Source organism: Salvelinus sp. IW2-2015, linkage group LG15 (genome assembly GCF_002910315.2).
Source record: "Salvelinus sp. IW2-2015 linkage group LG15, ASM291031v2, whole genome shotgun sequence".
Taxonomy (NCBI): Eukaryota; Metazoa; Chordata; class Actinopteri; order Salmoniformes; family Salmonidae; genus Salvelinus; species Salvelinus sp. IW2-2015.
The window spans coordinates 49187338-49206672 of record NC_036855.1 but is presented as its reverse complement, the minus strand read 5'-3'; the positions used below and the strand labels follow the sequence as shown (position 1 = coordinate 49206672).

The window sequence follows — 19335 nt, the reverse complement described above, 5'->3', positions numbered from 1 at the left end:
GGCAGTTGTAGGAAAGATGAATCATTAAAAAACACTCGTAAACCTAAGTTCCATCGATATCGGGAAACCGGGCCCTGGACAGTTGGAGGTTAAGTAGCACATTCAGGTATGTACTGTATTTGTCAATGACATCGGGACATTGGTCTCAATGAAATGCCTGTATATTTTKATTTAACCTTYGTCAGGCCATTCTGGTGGCTTCATCACCACCCGTCCTAAATGGGCCAGAACTTCATCCTATTCAGTCATCCCACTACCTTCCAGACTCTCCCTGGTCCTGATCCCTGGTCTGAGCCGGGGCATGAGGGTCAAGCCAATCAGATTACACAGGACTGACCTCAAACTGGTCAATACTGGCCAATCAGATTATACTGACAGTGATGACCAGTTTACAGTTCACAGCCCCACACAGACTSCCCTGATATTAACACAATCAGTGGGAGAGTAAGGGTCAAGACAGGCGCGCACGCACGCTACATTACATTACACACACTTCCATGTTGTTCTACATCACCACACACAGCAATACAATACTATTCAACTACGGTATACATACAACTCTACACCACACACACGCAACATCAATTCATTACTCGACTCTATTCAATAGCGACACATTACAGAGTGGGATACAATACATGTGAATGCACCCAGTGTGCAAATATAGCAATGCCTGCACAAAGAACCGGGCAGAAACGTCAAAAAACTCACACCTGTGTGTTTGGTGAGTCCCGTGRTTGTGTGTGAGTGAATGTGTGAATGTGACAACTGATCGTGTGGTCAGTCTGGTTMAACCCTTGTGTGTATGTGGTTGTACTGACCGTGACCCAGAGTTGACCGTTCTGTCGGAGACATGGTGGGTCAGCAGGTCCAATCCAGTGCTGCTGTATTAGCTAGGCTAATCTCTCACAGCGGGAAGTTCCCCAAAGTACTGGCCACATAGAACACAAGGAACTGTATTCAGCAAGTGTGTGTGTTCATAAATGTTCTGTATGTTGTACTGTTTCCTACAGCAGAATATCCAGAACAGTGGTTTACCGTTAAAAGGTCCTCAGAGTTCTTCAACAAAGTGCTACAATAGCTACAGTACTATACTAAGTTCGGTCCTTGGTTCATACAGGGTCTATCCGGGATCCAGCGCCCATGGATGGATCTCAAGTATAATGGGTCTGCCTTTCCTCTCCTCATCTTATTTCCTTCATGGACACTGATGTGATGAAACTGGGCAGCTGAAAGCAAATGCCTAATGTACGGAGTTGCTGTCACCTGTCATTGAGCTGCTGTCACCCGTCTTCAGGTCAGACTACGGAGATGCACCAAATTAACTGGACCATACTCTGGGCCTCCATCTACCCTCCCATAGAGTGTGTATATCAGACTTTACCCTCAGTCTATACATAATCTAAGACCCAATCCTGTGTCCCTGAATGAAACCATACCCTGTGTGCGACTCCGGAGGGAATCCGGTCCGGTGTGTAGTAGCGGTCTTTGTCTCGATCTCGGTCCAGCCAGCGTTTGTTGATCAGAGATCCCATCCAGCCAATCATCCTGCCAGCCCCTTAGCCAGACTTGTGGCAGTCACCCTCCTTCTAGAGCCTGAACAACACGCACTCTACCATGTGACCACTCTTACACACGCYTATGTATTCCAAATAACTCCAAATGAAATAAGGCAACTTGAACACACCTGCAGTCCCTTCCCCAGGCCTGGCGGCCATCATTACATCCTCACTCTACCACCTGACCACACGCTTGGCATCCATAGAAAGACGTCGGTATCCGTAGCGACAGGCCATAGTTTACTAGCGGTATGGACAGGGTTAGGCCCCGCCCACAAATACACAGGAAACGCAGAATGGACGTTGCCATTAATCACGGATCTAAGATCGGGTTATTTAACACCCCAACCTAACCTTAACCATTAGGCTSATTAAATAATACCTGACCCTGGACCAGTGGTAAGAGGCAACTTCTACCTTCTCCACTTATTTACCCATAATCCTTTAAACCCCACAACAGATGGCCTCCTTCATAAACCTCATCTTCCTCTGAGGAGAAGGATCAAGGTGTCCCTAACCACAGATCTCGGATCAGATCTATCAACAGGGATCTATCTTCAAATCCTAGCTTTTAGCATTAGGCTGGAATCCAAAACTGACATCATACTCTCTGGGGAGACTGGTGTTTACTTGAGGGATTTTGTTCTCACTTGTCTCCCCTTGTCCACCCCAACCTGCTGTTTCTCCCTCTATGACTGCAGGAGAAAGGTGGGGTGGCCTTTTGATCTCTGCTTCCTTCCCTCCCTCTATCACCTCATTTCCACTCTTTCTACACTCTGAATTCACATAGCAAAGTGTCGGGAATGTTAGMGCCTAAGACGGTTGTGCCAGAAAAATTAAAAGCGTTCTCATTATTACAATGCTCCAGTGAGATCAGGCACCCCCTGTGGCTTTTCCTAGGTAGTAGAAAAGGAGTCGGTAGAGGCAAGGTAATGTAATATCATCATGTAAATCTGTGGTTAAAGGCAACTTTTACAATGAGCTTGTGATACATGAGGCGATACAGTATAGAGTTGTGGGTGCCTTTGTGGTAAATGCAATTCTCTGCCAGCCCCATAGAGGGTGTTATGAGCACAAAGGGCTAACAAAAAAAGAAAGGGTAAAATCATTCAGCTAATCTGGTTATTTACTGCTTCCAAGGTATGGTCCTCACAGAAACATACACACGCCTGACAGGTTTCTAGGTTACCACGCTCTCCATGGTTCTTTGAGCACAAGGCATGGTGTGTAGGATAAGGTTACACACTCCTGTCGGGACTCTGCCTTCTATAGTATCACCTGTCCCCTCTATGCACCAGGAAAATTGCAAAAAACTATTTAGCCCTAGTACAGTGGGTGATATCAATGTGCTTGGGTGGGAGACTACTGTTGTGGAACAGGGGGAGAACAGGAGGGTCTGGAAAGCTGTGAGGAGCTAATGTTGCACTCCCTCCCCCCCGGTACTCTCCCTCCTACTTTAGCTAGTGTTTAGCTTCACTCTGCTAAAGCAGAGCATTCTAATAGTTGATGACAGCACAGAGGAAGGGCTTAACATAAAGCAGAGAGGATAAGATCGGACTCCCCCCATCCCCCCTGCCTCTCTCTCTTACTGTTTGTATATCCCGCCCTCAAGTATTTTCATCCCTCTTATCGCTCTCCTTCCATTTGAGTGTTTCCTCTGAGTATCCCTCCCTACTCTCTTCCTCTCCACAGTATGTGAATCTCATTAGCCCAGTTCCAGTTCTCCCTGTTAAGACTCAGCTATATATAAAATTGTGTATATATAAAATATAGTATATATATATATATATATATATATTCATGTGTGTGTACATACATACACACACATACGATATACATACACAGTGATAATTAGTATAGGACAACACCAGGAACTTGATAGTGTTATGATAACGCTAGAATAATGCTCTGGAGATGTTGTGTTCATGTTTTATCGTTGTGCTCTCGTGGCTCATGAAGCCGGGGTACCTGAGCCAGGGAGTAGTGTGTTTCATCTATAATTCCTTGAGGAACAGTGACTACCCTGAGAACACCTTCTGTGTGTGTCTGTTAGTTTCTCTGTATATACAGTTGAAGTCGGAAGTTTACATGCACCTTAGCCAAACACACATGTGCAGTTGCAAACCGTAGTCTGGCTTTTTTTATGGTGGTTTTGGAGCAGTGGCTTCTTCCTTGCCTTGTGGCCTTTCAGGTTATGTCGATCTAGGACTTGTTTTTACTGTGGATATAGATACTTTTGCACCGGTTTCCTCCAGCATCTTCACAAGGTCCTTTGCTGTTGTTCTGGGATTGATTTGCACTTTCGCACAAAAGTACGTTTATCTCTAGGAGACAGAACGCGTCTCCTTCCTGAGCGGTATGACGGCTGCGTGGTCCCATGGTGTTTATACTTGCGTACTATTGTTTGTACAGATGAACGTGGTACCTTCAGGCATTTGGAAATTGCTCCCAAGGATGAACCAGACTTGTGGAGGTCTACAATTGTTTTTCTGAGGTCTTGGCTTATTTCTTTTGATTTTTCCCATGATGTCAAGCAAAGAGGCACTGAGTTTGAAACTATGCCTTGAAATACATCCACAGGTACACCCCCAATTGACTCAAATGATGTCAATTAGCCTATCAGAAGCTTCTAAAGCCATGACATTTTCTGGAATTTTCCAAGCTGTTTAAAGGCACAGTCAACTTAGTGTATGTAAACTTCTGACCCACTGGAATTGTGATACAGTGAATTATATGTGAAATAATCTGTCTGTAAACAATTGTTGGAAAAATGAGTTGTCATGCTCAATGTAGATGTCCTAACCGACTTGCCAAAACTATGGTTTGTTAACAAGACATTTGTGGAGTGGTTGAAAAACGAGTTTCAATGACTCCAACCTAAGCGTATGTAAACTTCTGACTTCAACTGTATATATATATATATATATATATATAACATAAACTCAGCAAAAAAATAAACGTTGCTTTTTCAGGACCCTGTCTTTAAAAGATATTTGTATTTTTACAAATTCACTTCACAGATCTTCATTGTGAAGTGATTAAACACCGTTTCCCATGCTTGTTCAATGAATCATAAACAATTAATGGACATGCACCTGTGGAACGGTCATTAAGACACTAACAGCTTACAGACAGTAGGCAATTAAGGTCACAGTTATGAAAACTTAGGACACTAGAAAGGTCTCTTTTTACAGAAAAGAAAGATGCCCAGGGTCCCTGCTCATCTGGGTGAACGTGCCTTAGACATGCTGCAAGGAGGCATGAGGACTGCAGATGTGGCCAGGGCAATAAATTATAATGTCCGTACTGTGAGACGCCTAAGACAGCGCTACAGGGAGACAGGACGGACAGCTGATCGTCCTCGCAGTGGCAGACATCGTGTAACAACACCTGCACAGGATCGGTACATCCGAACATCACACCTGCGGGACAGGTACAGGATGGCAACAACAACTGCCCAAGTTACACCAGGAACGCACAATCCCTCCATCAGTGCTCAGACTGTCCGCAATAGGCTGAGAGAGGCTGGACTGAGGGCTTTTAGGCCTGTTGTAAGGCAGGTCCTCACCAGACATCACCGGCAACAACGTCGCCTATGGGCACAAACCCACTGTCTCTGGACCAGACAGGACTGGCAAAAAGTGCTCTTCACTGACGAGTCGCGGTTTTGTCTCACCAGGGGTGATGGTCGGATTGACGTTTATCATCGAAGGAATGAGCGTTACACCGAGGCCTGTATTCTGGAGCGGGATCGATTTTGAGGTGGAGGGTCCGTCATGGTCTGGGGCGGTGTCCACACAGCATCATCGGACTGAGCTTGTTGTCATTGAAGGCAATCTCAATGCTGTGCGTTACAGGGAAGACATCCTCCTCCTTCATGTGGTACCCTTCCTGCAGGCTCATCCTGACATGACCCTCCAGCATTACAATGCCACCAGCCATTCTGCTCATTCTGTGCATGATTTCCTGCAAGACAGGTATGTCAGTGTTCTGCCATGGCCAGCGAAGAGCCCATATCTCAATCCCATTGAGCACGTCTGGGACCTGTTGGCTCGGAGGGTAAATGTCCGGCAACTTGCAGGTGTCTTGGTGGAAGAGTGGGGTAACATCTCACAGCAAGAACTGGCAAATCTGGTGCAGTCCATGAGAAGGAGATGCACTGCAGAACTTAATGCAGCTTGTGGCCACACCAGATACTGACTGTTACTTTTTTCCCCCTTTGTTCAGGGACACATTATTCCATTTCTGTTAGTCAYATGTCTGTGGAACTTGTTCAGTTTATGTCTTAGCTGTTSAATCTTATGTTCATACAAATATTTACACATGTTAAGTTTGCTGAAAATAAACGCAGTTGACAGTGAGAGGAYAATTCTTTTTTTGCTGAGTTCATTCATATATATATATGGMCTAAAAATCCTCAATTGATTTTTTTTTTGATTTTTAGGCCATATCAACAAGCCCTTCTTCAAGGGGGGCTTCAGGCCATCTGACTGTACAGTAGGAGCTAGACAGTGACAGACTGCCTGACCACAGGAAGCTTGTGTATGTGTGTCTTTGTGTCTGTTGGATCTGTCCTGTCAGAGACTTCCTAGTCCCTATAGCCTGTCTGTATTAAATAATGCATGTTATAGGCTGGTAAATTAAAGAGCTCTTTGTTAGTGACACAAAGCCTGGGAGCACTACAACTCAGTCCTCATACATTCGTCTGTTAAAGCCCCCCTTAGAGGACAGTGAGTTCAATAAAAATGTGTTCTGATGTTATTAAAACTCAAACTTCATAACTCAAAACCTTAACCCCTTGGTCAGGAATGTTCCAATAAGCGGCTTTATGGTTCCCAGGTAGAGCCTGCTCAGACAGGTAATGGATCTGCAGCTGTGTWACACTGAAAGTCCTCTCCACACGATGAGACTGAGAAAAGGAGCTTGCTGGTCGACTGTTTCTCTTTTCCTATTTTCATAGCCATGAACGGGCTTTATTTATTTGCAATCTTTTTTACTGTATTCCATTCAATGTTTACTGTGCCTGGTGTCTTTCATTCTATGGTCCTCTCCCTGTTGTCGTAGCAGAAGGACACACATAGCTTCGGTCTCTGTAGCCCCGAGGGAAACACGGATTCAACATACATACATATCACGCAGATTAGAACATACATGTCACATATATATATATACATATATGTATTATGTATATGTATGTATATACATATATGTATGTATGTAATCATATATGTATGTATGTATGTATGTATGATGTATGTGTGTATGTGTGTATGTGTGTATGTGTGTGTGTGTGTGTGTGTGTTACACACACACACACACACACACACACACACACCAACACACACACACACACCACACACACACCACACCCACACCACACACACACATACATACATATACATAGATATATGAGTGACAAGGTCAATACGCTGCATTTCAAACAGTCAGGAATAATCTAATCAGGGTTTGTAAAATTATACCTAGGCTAAATATAAGCCTTCCACAATCATAAGTAATAATTTAATAATTTTATCAAAATAGTTTACCTGCTTTTTTGCAATAATCACTGATCCAGCTTTCAAGTCTATGAAAATGACCTTTTTGTTACAAATTTAACCAGAACCATGCACAATGCACTAATGATGAGCAGGTTGACTTTTATTGTTATGAGTCTTGTCCTGGAGGCAGAACTAAGTGATTTCCCCTYAGATAGGCCAACTGCAAAGTCAAAACTGGCYATATTGTAAAAATTCATGAAAACGAAAATGTGCTTTTTAATCTTAAAGGGATACTTTGGGATTTTGGCAATGAAGCCCTTTAACTACTTCCTCAGAGTCAGAATAACTCATGGATACCATTTGTACGTCTCTGCATCCAGTATGAAGGAAGTTGGAAGTAATTTTGCAAGCCATTGCTAACTAGATTTAGCAATGACTAGAAGTCTACGGTATCTACTAGCATCCTAGCAGTTACCCATAGACGTCCAGTCATTGCGTTAACGCTAGTTAGCAAATGCSCTAACRCTAGTTAGCAAATGCGCTAACACTAGTTAGCAACTTCCTTCAAATTGCACGCAGAGGTACAGCATAAAAATGGCATCCACTGGTTCATCTGACTCTGGGGAAGTAGATAAAGGGCTTCATTGCCAAATTCCAAAAGTATCCCTTTAGTTTAAGGTTCACGTTTAGGCATTAGGGTTAGCAGTGTGGTTAGGGTTAAGGTTAGGTTTAAAATCTGATTTTATGACTTTGTGGCAGTGCCAGCTAGTGACCACTCTGCAAGAGCTGCCTCCAGAACAATATTCACGACAAAAAAAACACTAACCTGCTAATAATGACCAACAGGCACTACAGAAATACWTTTTTTTTTAAACACCCAAAAACTATCTTTTGGTATTTATTTCATTAGTCCATTGTTGATATAGTCACAAAATGTTTTGCATGTCAGCAATCACGTTTTCAAGAAACTGCATCGTATTGGCTGTAGTCTATAAAACTTGATTGCTGACAATGCCAAACATTTTGGGACTATATCAACAACGGACTAATGAAACGCATACCAATAGATAGTTTGTGGGTGGAATTTCCTTTAACATACAGTAGGTCTCAAACTATCTCTCAAGCACAAGCCCACATGCTTGTSAGTAGCCAGCTAATCTATTTGCTTGCTAACAAGGTAGAGCAGTTGAACTGCTATGAATACACCCTCCTGTCCGTCTCCAACTGTTTGAACAACACAGCCTGTTCACTTTGTTTAGATGTTGAAATCAAGTGGCCTACCTGATTAAGATGCCTGTTTCTTAGATTGAGAACGAGTTGCCAATTCCTTATATAAAATGAGTATCTTTATGTTCATTGCACATTTATAAAACAAACTAGATAGCTAGCACATGAGTCTGTAGCTAAAATGCTGTTGGTGGACAAGGAGATAGCCTGAGACAGACAGGATAGACAGACAGGATAGACATAGCATGCCAGACAGGATAGACATAGCATGCCAGACAGGATAGACATAGCATGCCAGACAGAGCGAGCGCAGGACTCTGACAGAAGGAATCTGCTTCCTGTTATAATGAGCACATCACAGAACCCTTACTTACAGGGTTCAATTCCCCCCCCCCCCCCCCTTCCGCGCTCATCCCCCTCTCCCTCCCACTAAACTGGGTCAAATCATTCGGTGGTAGCTCAGCTCAGCCACCATGCGTCAAGTGTCAGAAACTGTCTGCTCAAAATCACACAGCTCTGGGAGGTTCAGGGCTGTTTTTACTACCAACACACACACCACAGACATGAATCTGAATAAAACCCAATGCATCAGAGTAAGGTTGAGATGAATTCATCAGCACGACATCATATAGACTGGGAATACTAGATAYGGGTAAAACCTGAACAAAAGACAGAGGGAAAAGGAGAGAATCCTACCATACAGGGACAATCAGTCAACAAACAGGGAAACAACACTAGAACAGCCCTTTCTCTCCTTCTCCTGCAGTTATTCTATCGCTTTTTATTTCTCTCCATCTAACCTGAGTGGCTACCTCTCATACCTCGTTCAACATGTCCCCCTCCTCTCTTCCCCCCCTCTTTTCCCCCCTCTCTCTCTCCATTTCTCACCCCCCCATTCCTTTTTCTTAATCTTAAAATCGGTAGGATACTCACCTCCCTCCCTGCAGTCTCTGTGTCCTGATCATCCCTGCATCGCTGTAGAGACCATCTTTACGCGGCGGAAACACACACACACTCGCCAATCAACACACCCCCACGGCTCACTGTCACCAGCCAGCCCCCCTTCTCTAACACACACACACTCTGCACTCTCTCGCTGTTCCTTAGTAACAGCAGAATTGGAGCCAGCATCATATCCCTCCTGTAGCCACCCTCATTCTTTCCCCCTCCAGTCCCCTCCCTTTTTTTTTATTTTTTTTATTTTTTTTTAAATCGCTCGCTCTGCAGTGGAGGAATAAATATTTTAKCTACAAATGAAGCGTGGCTCTTCTCAGCTCTCCTCCCCCTGCTTGCAATATGTAACAGAGAGCTGTGTGTGTGCAAATATGAATTCATGAAACACTGTCTCCACACATCCTTTATTACTTAAAAAGGCAAATGGCTCTCGTAACAAGCCATACACTTGTTCCTAAACCATACAGTATACATAATTGTACACTGCAATATGCACACACAAAGAACAAATGGTCTCCTATGGCTGCCACTGCTCAAATGTATATTTACCCAAACAAGTAGTGCTGTAAATCACACCGTGTGAAAGCTGCTTCACTGACAATTCACTAGCACTCAAGCCAGAGCCCCTYCCCACTCACTAGAGGCTGCTGGGTAATGGAGTTCTGGGCCAGGTCTGTGTGACTACTCATAATGAGGGAAACTGAGAAAAAGGCTGGTGTGTGTGTGTGTGTATACAGTTGAAGTCGGAAGTTTACATACACTTAGGTTGGAGTCATTAAAGCTCATTTTTCAACCACTCCACAAATTTCTTGTTAACAAACTATAGTTTTGGCAAGTCGGTTAGGACATCTACATTGAGCATGACAACTCATTTTTCCAACAATTGTTTACAGACAGATTATTTCACTTATAATTCACTGTGTCACAATTCCAGTGGGTCAGAAGTTTACATACACTAAGTTGACTGTGCCTTTACAGCTTGGAAAATTCCAGAAAATTATGTCATGGCTTTAGAAGCTTCTGACAGACTAATTGACATCATTTGAGTCAATTGGAGGTGTACCTGTGGATGTATTTCAAGGCCTAGCTTCAAACTCAGTGCCTCTTTACTTGACATCATGGGAAAATCAAAAGAATTGCTCCCAAGTCTGGTTCATCATTGGGAGCAATTTCCAAACACCTGAAGGTACCACGTTCATCTGTACAAACAATAGTACGCAAGTAAACACCATGGGACCACGCAGCCATCATACCGCGCAGGAAGGATAAGCATTCTGTCTCCTAGAGATGAACGTACCTTGGTGAAAAAAAAAAAAGAAAACCAATCCCAGAACAACAGCAAAGGATCTTGTGAAGATGCTGGAGGAAACAGGTGCAAAAGTATCTATACCCACAGTTCTATTTTTGTTTCATCAGACCAGAGGACATTTCTCCAAAAAGTAYGATCTTTGTCCCCATCTGCAGTTGCAAACCGTAGTTTGGCTTTTTTTAATGGTGGTTTTGAAGCAGTGGCTTCTTCCTTGCTGAGCGCAGTAAAACGAGTCCTATATCGACATAACCTGAAAGGCCGCTCAGCAAGGAAGAAGCCACTGCTTCAAAACCACCATAAAAAACGCCAGACTACAGTTTGCAACTGCACATGGGGACAAAGGTTGTACTTTTTGGAGAAATGTCCTCTGCTCTGATGAAACAAAAATAGAACTGTTTGGCCATAATGACCATCGTTRTGTTTGGAGGAAAAAGGGGGAGGCTTGCAAGCCGAAGAACACCATCCCAACCGTGAAGCACGGGGGTGGCAGCATCATGTTGTGGGGGTGCTTTGCTGCAGGAGGGACTGGTGCACTTCACAAAATAGATKGCATCATGAGGCAGGAAAATTATGTGGATATATTAAAGCAACGTCTCAAGACATCAGTCAGGAAGTTAAAGCTTGGTCGCAAATGGGTCTTCCAAATGGACAATGACCCCAAGCATACTTCCAAAGCTGTGGCAAAATGGCTTAAGGATAACAAAGTCAAGGTATTGGAGTGGCCATCACAAAGCCCTGACCTCAATCCTATAAAACATTTGTGGGCAGAACTGAAAAAGCGTGTGCGAGCAAGGAGGCCAAACCTGACTCAGTTACACCACCTCTGTCAGGAGGAATGGGCCAAAATTCACACAACTTATTGTGGGAAACTTGTGGAAGGCTACCCGAAACATTTGACCCAAGTTAAACAATTTAAAGGCAATGCTACCAAATACTAATTGAGTGTATGTACCACTGGGAATGTGATGAAAGAAATAATAGCTGAAATAAATCATTCTCTCTACTATTATTCTGACATTTCACAATCTTAAAATAAAGTGGTGATCCTAACTGACMTAAAACAGGGAATTTTTATTAGGATTAAATGTCAGGAATTGTGAAAAACTGAGTTGAAATGTATTTGGCTAAGGTGTATGTAAACTTCCGACTTCAACTACATATACAGAGAAACTAGCAGACACACACAGAAGGTGTTCTCAGGGTAGTCACTGTTCCTCAGGGAATTATAAATGAAACACACTACACCCTGGCTCAGGTACCCCGGCTTCATGAGCCACGAGAGCACAATGGTAAAACACGAACACAACATCTCCAGGGAATTATTCTAGCGTTATCATAACACTATCAAGTTACTGGTGTAGTTTGTCCTTTACTAATTAATCATGTGGCAGATGTTTAATGTAGAGGACATCAGATGCCTGCACAGTGACCATGCTCCCTCTGATGTTACTTAATAGAAATACCTTAGCGTTCCCTCAAAGTCTTAGTTGTGTAACCAAAGCATTGTTTAGGGATTTACAGGGACAAATGTCAAAGGAGGGTGATTCAGAGAGAAGGCCCTCCCTATGACCAGGAGGAATGGGGTCAGGGTTGAGAGAGAATGGGTGGGGTGAGGTAAAAGTAGGGCTGGGCAGTATACAGTATTTTACAATATACCAGTATTGATGCACAGTATTTAWGTTTTTACTTTWCCTTCTATAACGTATTTGAATGTTTGGTTTGTTAAAGGTGATACGCCGTGTGTAACGTCCATTTTTACAGTTTACTTCGCTTCTTCATCCCTGTCCGCTCTCTCTCTCTCTACATGCTGCTTTTCACACAGACCTAACCCTGCCCTGTCACTAAAGGAGCACATTTGTTGTTCCTCGACCACGAGACACTGCAAGGTCAATGCAGCACATCAAATTACATTTTATTGGTCACATATACGTGATTAGCAGATGTTATTGCGGGTGTAAGCGAAATGCTTGCCTGCAAAGTTTCTTAAGAGCTAGAAGCGAGGCAGCCCTCTCTCCGACAGTTCACCGAAGTGTTTTGCTCTAAATCGCAAGTCAAATCAGATTGTTTGCCCATAACGTGCAGACCTATGTGGCAGTGTGGAAATGATTTCAAATGAGTGCAGGAAATGCAGATATTGATGAAAACGCAGAAAAATGTTTTGGGGTTGAAGTTGAATTGAACAGTATAAAACAATCAGAATGGAGAAAGACCAATTTAAAATCACTTAGAATGTATGTGTTGCCACCCTAGGGTCACACACTATTCATAAAGAAAATATATAATGTATTATTCAAAAACATAAAATACTGTCAAACTGTCCATTTTTTTTTTTTTTTTTACCGTGATATGAAATGTGTCATTGGCCCGACAGCCAGAATCACAGCATTGTGAGGGATTAAAGCCCACTTTACCCCAAACACACAGAGCAGAGATAGTGAGGCTGTCCTCAGATTAACAACATGGTTACATAAATGATGATCTGAATCCGTTTCCCCGGAATGCAGGGACACTCCGGCCCACTTTAGCATCAGCACGCATTCTGCCATTACTCATTTCTCATACCACCAATAGATATATAGTCAGCAGGTTAGGAGGGGATTTGACTGGGCTTGGGGGGAGAGGGGGGAATATAAGAAAAACAGAAGGGGGAAAACACTTTTAAAGAATAAGGGAGAGAACGAGGGAGGGAAAAGGAGAGAGATGGAGAACAGGAAAATCTATTTGGCTATACAAACCCAAGTGAGCGGTAGGGAGGTAGGAATGGGCTACGGTCATCACTAATGTGAACCTCAAGGTAATCAATGGTGAACTGCCAAGGTCCATAATCACCCATAAACAACCACACACATTCCTTCAATAGCCCAGAAAGGTTAAGACTGCTGGAGCAGCACTTAGATTMTCTCTCCAACTTGGTCACACAAGCACATAATTACTTAAATACTAAACCAACATGGTGCTGCATCTCATTTACAAGGATTTCAACATACTCTTTAAAWTTTTTGGCCAATTTCATGATATCCAATTGGTGCTGCAACTCCCGTACGGACTCGGGAGAGGTGAAGGTCAAGAGCCATGCGCCCTCTGAAATATGACCCCGCCAAGCCGCGCTGCTTCTTGACACACTGGTCGCTTAATCTGGAAGCCAGCCACACCAATGTGTTGAAGGAAACACTGTATAACTGGCGACCGTGTCAGCGTGCATGCGCCCGGCCTGCCACAGGAGTCGCTAGAGAGCGATGGGACAAGGGCATCCCAGCCGGCCAAACCCTCCCTTAACCCGGACAACGCTGGGCCAATTGTGCTCAGTCTCATGGGTCTCCCGGTTGCGGCTGGCTGCGACACAGCCYTGGATCGGACCCGGGTCTGTAGTGACCCCTCAAGCACTAAGATGCAGTGCCTTMGACCGCTGCGCCACTCGGGAGGCCCCAAACCTTGGACTTTCGTACCACAATATTTATGATTGGTACTTCATTAATTAGATTGGTGCCTTATCCGTGTCTGTAATCCCATGCCAGTCTCATAAACATAAACATTTGCACATCTGGGTACACTGCTCTCCCCTCCCTCCCATTCTGTTTAGCATGCCTTCCCTCTCTGCTCTTTTCTCAAACACCCTCTATCCCCATCTTCCCCTCCTCTCACCTGCAATCGTTTTCTGCTRTCCGGCACATTCTCCAGGCTGCCTTCTCCGCATCCCATCCTGCCCTGGTTGCAGCGCAGCTCCCCATCACCTCTACGTTTGTCTGTAAAGTTGCAGCCTGCAGCCTTCCTGTCTACAGCAGGAGCCCTCTGCCTCTTATCCTGAGAGAGGGCTACAGTCATCCCTCTCTCCTTCTCCCTTGGCCCCACAACCCCTCCAAGACCTCCAGGCCCGGGGTCCCTTGACCTGCCTCCCTCCCCTAGTAGAGGGGCCTTGTCCCCAGGCAGCGTGGCCCCATCTCTAGCCTCTTTGTCACCGGGCTCCAAGGCCTTGTGTCGGCTCTTAAAGAGGCTGTGGATACTCAGTACCACCAGAGTGCACAGCACGTACATGATCCCGTCCGTCCGTGGAGACTGGCAGGTTGGTTCGCTCCGCTCTCCCCCAAACAAAGTCCCCCTTGTTTGAATGGGACAGGAACTGTTGAAGTTCCACAGGTTGTTATGATAGCTTATAAGCTGTTATGGAGGGGTTCCATTGTTGAGGTCTAGGTGTGAATGGCAGTCAGAGCTCCAAGAGTATCTTCTGTGGTCCGAGTCCTTGCATAGTTGTCATCAGTTGGAGAGCTGAAGACTTGATTGCCGAGAGATGGCAACAAGTGWATCCACAACGAGAACAGTTCCAAAGTTCTATCCTGTACTGTAGTGTCTGTACTGTGCAATTGTGCAATCTGTACCGCAGCCWAGTTCAAAGACGAAAAGACTACAAATATCCAGTCTACTCTCCTCTTTTAGGGCATTCACCACAATACACAACGCCGGTGCTCTTCAGAGGGCGAGAGAGGTTCCAGTAGGGAGTCTCACTTTCTCTCCTATGTGTGTATGTGTGTTGATCCCCTGGACAATGGCAGTGCCCTAAAGCTCATCAACTGTCCGATAATCCCCAAGTCTGTTCTCTGGTCAGCAGACGCAGACGGACGAGAGGTGAGTGTGATCCTCAGATATAAAAGCAGGTGTGTGTGACTGTGTGTATCTCACCCGTGTCACCTCTGTCCCTGTGCCTCTACTAGTCCCTCCCACTCTGAGACTACACTTCCACAGAACTACACACACACCAAACACACCACCTTTACAGTTCCTCAGAACAACAATAAGGTTTTGGACTCTGTCCTGTAGTAAAGGCGATTGCTGTCCCGCTACCAAGCCGGTGGAGCTCAGGTAACCCAAACCTCTAGGAGCAGACGGYTGGCTAAGTACCTCCAGGTAACTACAGACACACACCTCGTCCATCAACCATACACAGAAACTAGTAGATATTAAATCTACACCCAAGCAGGTAACTCACTCAACCTTCACACACGAACTAAAACCCTTACAAAACACACACGCACACAAACACACACCCTAAACCGTTGCAAACTTCGAACAGTGTAGAAATGTCTCGGATGTTGATTCATCCTCCTCTGCCCTGCTAATTTATGTGTTTACAGTCCAGTCCAGGATGGTGTAAAACAGATTCTCAATAAATGATTAACAGGTCCAAAGTAATGCCTCTCCCCTTTCCCTCTTCCTGCTGCGGACAGCCGGGGGACTGTCCAGTCCTCCCTGAAAAGTCCCTGGACAGAGAGAGGGGCGATATCTACACCCCTTCACTTGTTCAGTCGCTCTCCATCTCCCGCTCCACTCATGCACAGAGTTTACGGTCCTATCATGTGCTGTTCTGCAACTCTCCAGAAAGAGAGAGAGAGAAAGTATCTTCATCCACTCTCGCTCTCACCCTCCCCTTCCTGTGTTCTGTCCATCTGTCGCTGCGGGATAAGCACTGGAATGGGACAGAGCCGGCCATGCGCTGGTGATRTAACACATAATACACTATTGATATGGATGTATGTAAAAAGCAAAACCAACGCGGAGTGTGGAAAGAGTAATAAAAAATAAAAAAAAGCTTCCCACCTGCGTCCGTTAGGRGTTCCGCCATATCAATTCAAGCTGATCTCTCGGCTCTGAGGGGCGACCTCGTTAGTTGGTGTCCTGTATGCCTGACCGTCTTCCTGGTACGTGACAACCCTGCACGGTAACGCCATGACAACAGTGCAGCTATGGAACCAGGCCACAATGGGAACTGACAGTGTCGATCACGGCGGTTGGATCGTGATGCGCGGTCCACGGCAGTCAGCGAGGTCACTGTGCCCAGCGGTCCTGGTCATTCACAGTTCTGGTTTCCTGTTCTGTGACATACTGTAAACATGGAGTGATTCTCTAGCCTAACTTGGTCCTATGGGGCCAAAGGCGAAGCCCTCCGCTTGAGTGGTCACTTTTAGGATCCTAAACGGGACGGGAAGGGACAGGGCACACACACACTTGGGGAGGGGACCCCAGAAAGGAGGCTGGCTAGGATGAGCTACTACACACAATGAATAAGACACTATGACTGAATGAATCCCAAAATGTTCAGCCCAGTGACCCAACCCAGTTTTGTGACTCACCAAGTCAACGTGGTCTCAGGGTAATCATTAATCTGTTTGTAAATCCGTTACACTCCATTTAGTATGATATATTATGTTAGGTCAAATTATACGTCTTTCTCTGAGACAAGGCTGCTTGTTGCACCATAACAAAGGAGGATTATGGGGAGAATTTATGTTGGTGGTTAGGGRAACTAAAAGGACAAATGTCGGGGAAATGTACGTAGCAGGTTAGCTGAATTGGGGTAARTTAAGAATAAGGGTTAGCTAAAATGCTAGTTGTCCCTGACGCGACCTCACAACTTCTGGATTGCTAGACAGACACATTTRCCCTGACCAAATAGGAATTAGACCAAATATTATGCCAAAATGTGTTCCAACAGACCATTTGGGTAACACAATCTACCCACACCCTTTTGGCCCAAATTASCAGCACTCTCGTGGGACTCAAAATGGCACTTTCAGCAACCCATGACAATACATGGCACGTGGCAGGCCAGCTGAGCAACCACAGGAAGTGACCTGATTAACAAAAACAGATTGGTTAAGAATTTCACCACCACTTAAGACCTGTACCATCGGGCAGTATAGAATAGACCATTCTACTCCACACACAGTAAACCCTTACAACCAACAGAGTAAGGAAAGGCCACAGAGAGARACTAGTAAACAAGGTCTGAGGTTCAATAGCAGATTAAGTGGCTGATAAGTTTGAATCAAACCATAAAGCTGATAAGGCATGGGTGGAGTGATCAGATTCCAGTTTCCAGTGTATTAGTGGTTTGGTATTAGTGGTTTCCAGTGTTACATGCTGACCAGACCGGACACGTCGCAAAATAAACTTAGAAATCCTTGTTATTCAATTATTGCACCCACACTGCTCGCGCACGCCAACGAGGGTCTGCGACGCCAAGGGCTAAAATAGAACTCATTCCTATTTCTGACGCAGATCGCGCTGCAAGTCCTGCCTCTCCCATCTCCTCATTGGTTTATAGAAGCAGGTACCCACGTGCCATCTCCTCATTGGTTATACCCACGTGGGTGAATGAAGACGCACTGTTTTGCCGGTAGTCGTAGTAAAACAATGAAAGTTTAGATGCCAATCACCATATAAATTAAACGATGAAAAAGCCTGGAAGGAGGATAGATGACTAGAAACGATTCGATTGGCCGTTTTATGTGTGGATTAATTGTCGGAGTAGAGGTCCTTGTGCATTTCAGGTAAAATAACAACTCAATGTTTATATCCCAGGACAAATTAGCTAGCAACAGCAAGCTAGCTAAATAGGACAAATTAACGTTAGCTAGCAGGTGCAAGCTAACTAGCTAAATTGCCATACATGTTTAATGCTTTTCGACCTGTCCCCAAATTAATGTCATTGGTTCAGAGTTTGTTTTGATATTTTAACCTGCATGTCGTGATCGTGTTTGGTGTGGGGGGGGGAAATAAATTTATGCACGATAGTGCACGATGGCGCACGCGCGCAGCCAGTTTGGATTCCGTGTTATAGTGGTTTGGGCGGCAGGAAGCCTAGTGGTTAGAGTGTTGGGCCAGTAACCTAAAGGTTGCTAGATCGAATCCCCGAGCTGACAAGGTAAAAATCTGTCGTTCTGCCCCTGAACAAGGCAGTTAACCCACTGTTCCTAGGCCGTCATTGTAAATAAGAATTTGTTCTTAACTGACTTGCCTAGTTAAATAAAGGTTAAATAAAATAAAATTAAAGAACCATAATCTCAGCCTACATTACAGAGACAAGTCAAAACAATTACAGTGGGACACATGGTGTGGTGTTACACAGAGTCAACCAGGAAGTCAACAAACATTTCGCTTGGCCTATAAGTAAGTGAGAATGTGTGTGAAAGAGAGACAGTGAAAGAGAGAATGTGCTAAAGTGTGAGAATGTGCAAACCTGTGTGTGTGCGCGCACGTGCAAGAGATCTCAGGTGTGTGAGTTGGTCTCACTTTAAGTAGCTTAGAGCCCTGGATTAAAGGACCCCCTACAGAGGAAGTTAGCGCCACTATTTTGACATAATTTCCTGACAGAGAAGAAATGCACGTATTCAAAATATTTGCCAGCTGGCTCTTTGGTTGTTTCTGGAACTGAAYTTGTCATAAGCATTGATTTAGGGAAAACTTAGGCCAATCATTTCCATCTATCTTTGACATCTATTGTTATCTCCAAAGTTTTGKCATCTTCCATAAATTGCGGCCACGAATCCGCCATAAAAAATGGTTACAAAAAGAATAAGATGAAGTTCCGGTAATATGGATAACTATTGGCTGATATGAGTTTTTCTACATTGTAATGGACATGGTGCAACCTATGGTAGGTAAACTGCTGGCAGGCTTTGGCGGCAGTACAGCAAAGTCAAGTCAGCCCGAGCTCAAGGTTMTCACAGGTGAAGTGAAATGATAGGCTCCAATGACTTTGCTCATGATCATACATGCCGCAAATGACATATGCCAAATTACTTGAATGCATTTGCTGTTTGTGTTTCAGACTATTTTGTGCCTAATATAAATGAATAGTAAATAATGTAGTGCCATTTTGGAGTCACTATTATTGTAAATAAGAATAGAATATGTTTCTAAACCGTTTGTAAATGTGGATGCTACCATGATTACGGTAGTCCTGAATGAATCGTGAATAATGGTGAGTGAGAAAGTTAGACGGACAAATATCATT

The 19335-nt window shown here is 44.4% G+C and overlaps 1 protein-coding gene across 3 annotated transcripts in view; it reads right to left on the bottom strand.

Annotated features, from left to right (window-relative positions):
- kifc3 (kinesin family member C3) overlaps positions 1–19335 on the bottom strand; it is a 262215-nt gene that overhangs the window by 224235 nt on the left and 18645 nt on the right. The window contains exon 1 of one of the 3 annotated variants that reach the window (XM_024147536.2): positions 14190–15312. The exons of 1 other annotated variant lie outside the window; for it this stretch is intronic. In XM_024147536.2, the coding sequence (XP_024003304.2) occupies positions 14190–14579 (390 nt within the window). In that variant the 5' untranslated portion in view covers positions 14580–15312. Of the gene's footprint in view, positions 1–9217; positions 9379–14189; positions 15313–19335 lie in introns of those variants that run through there. One more of the 3 variants, XM_070447236.1, reaches the window with a different exon arrangement.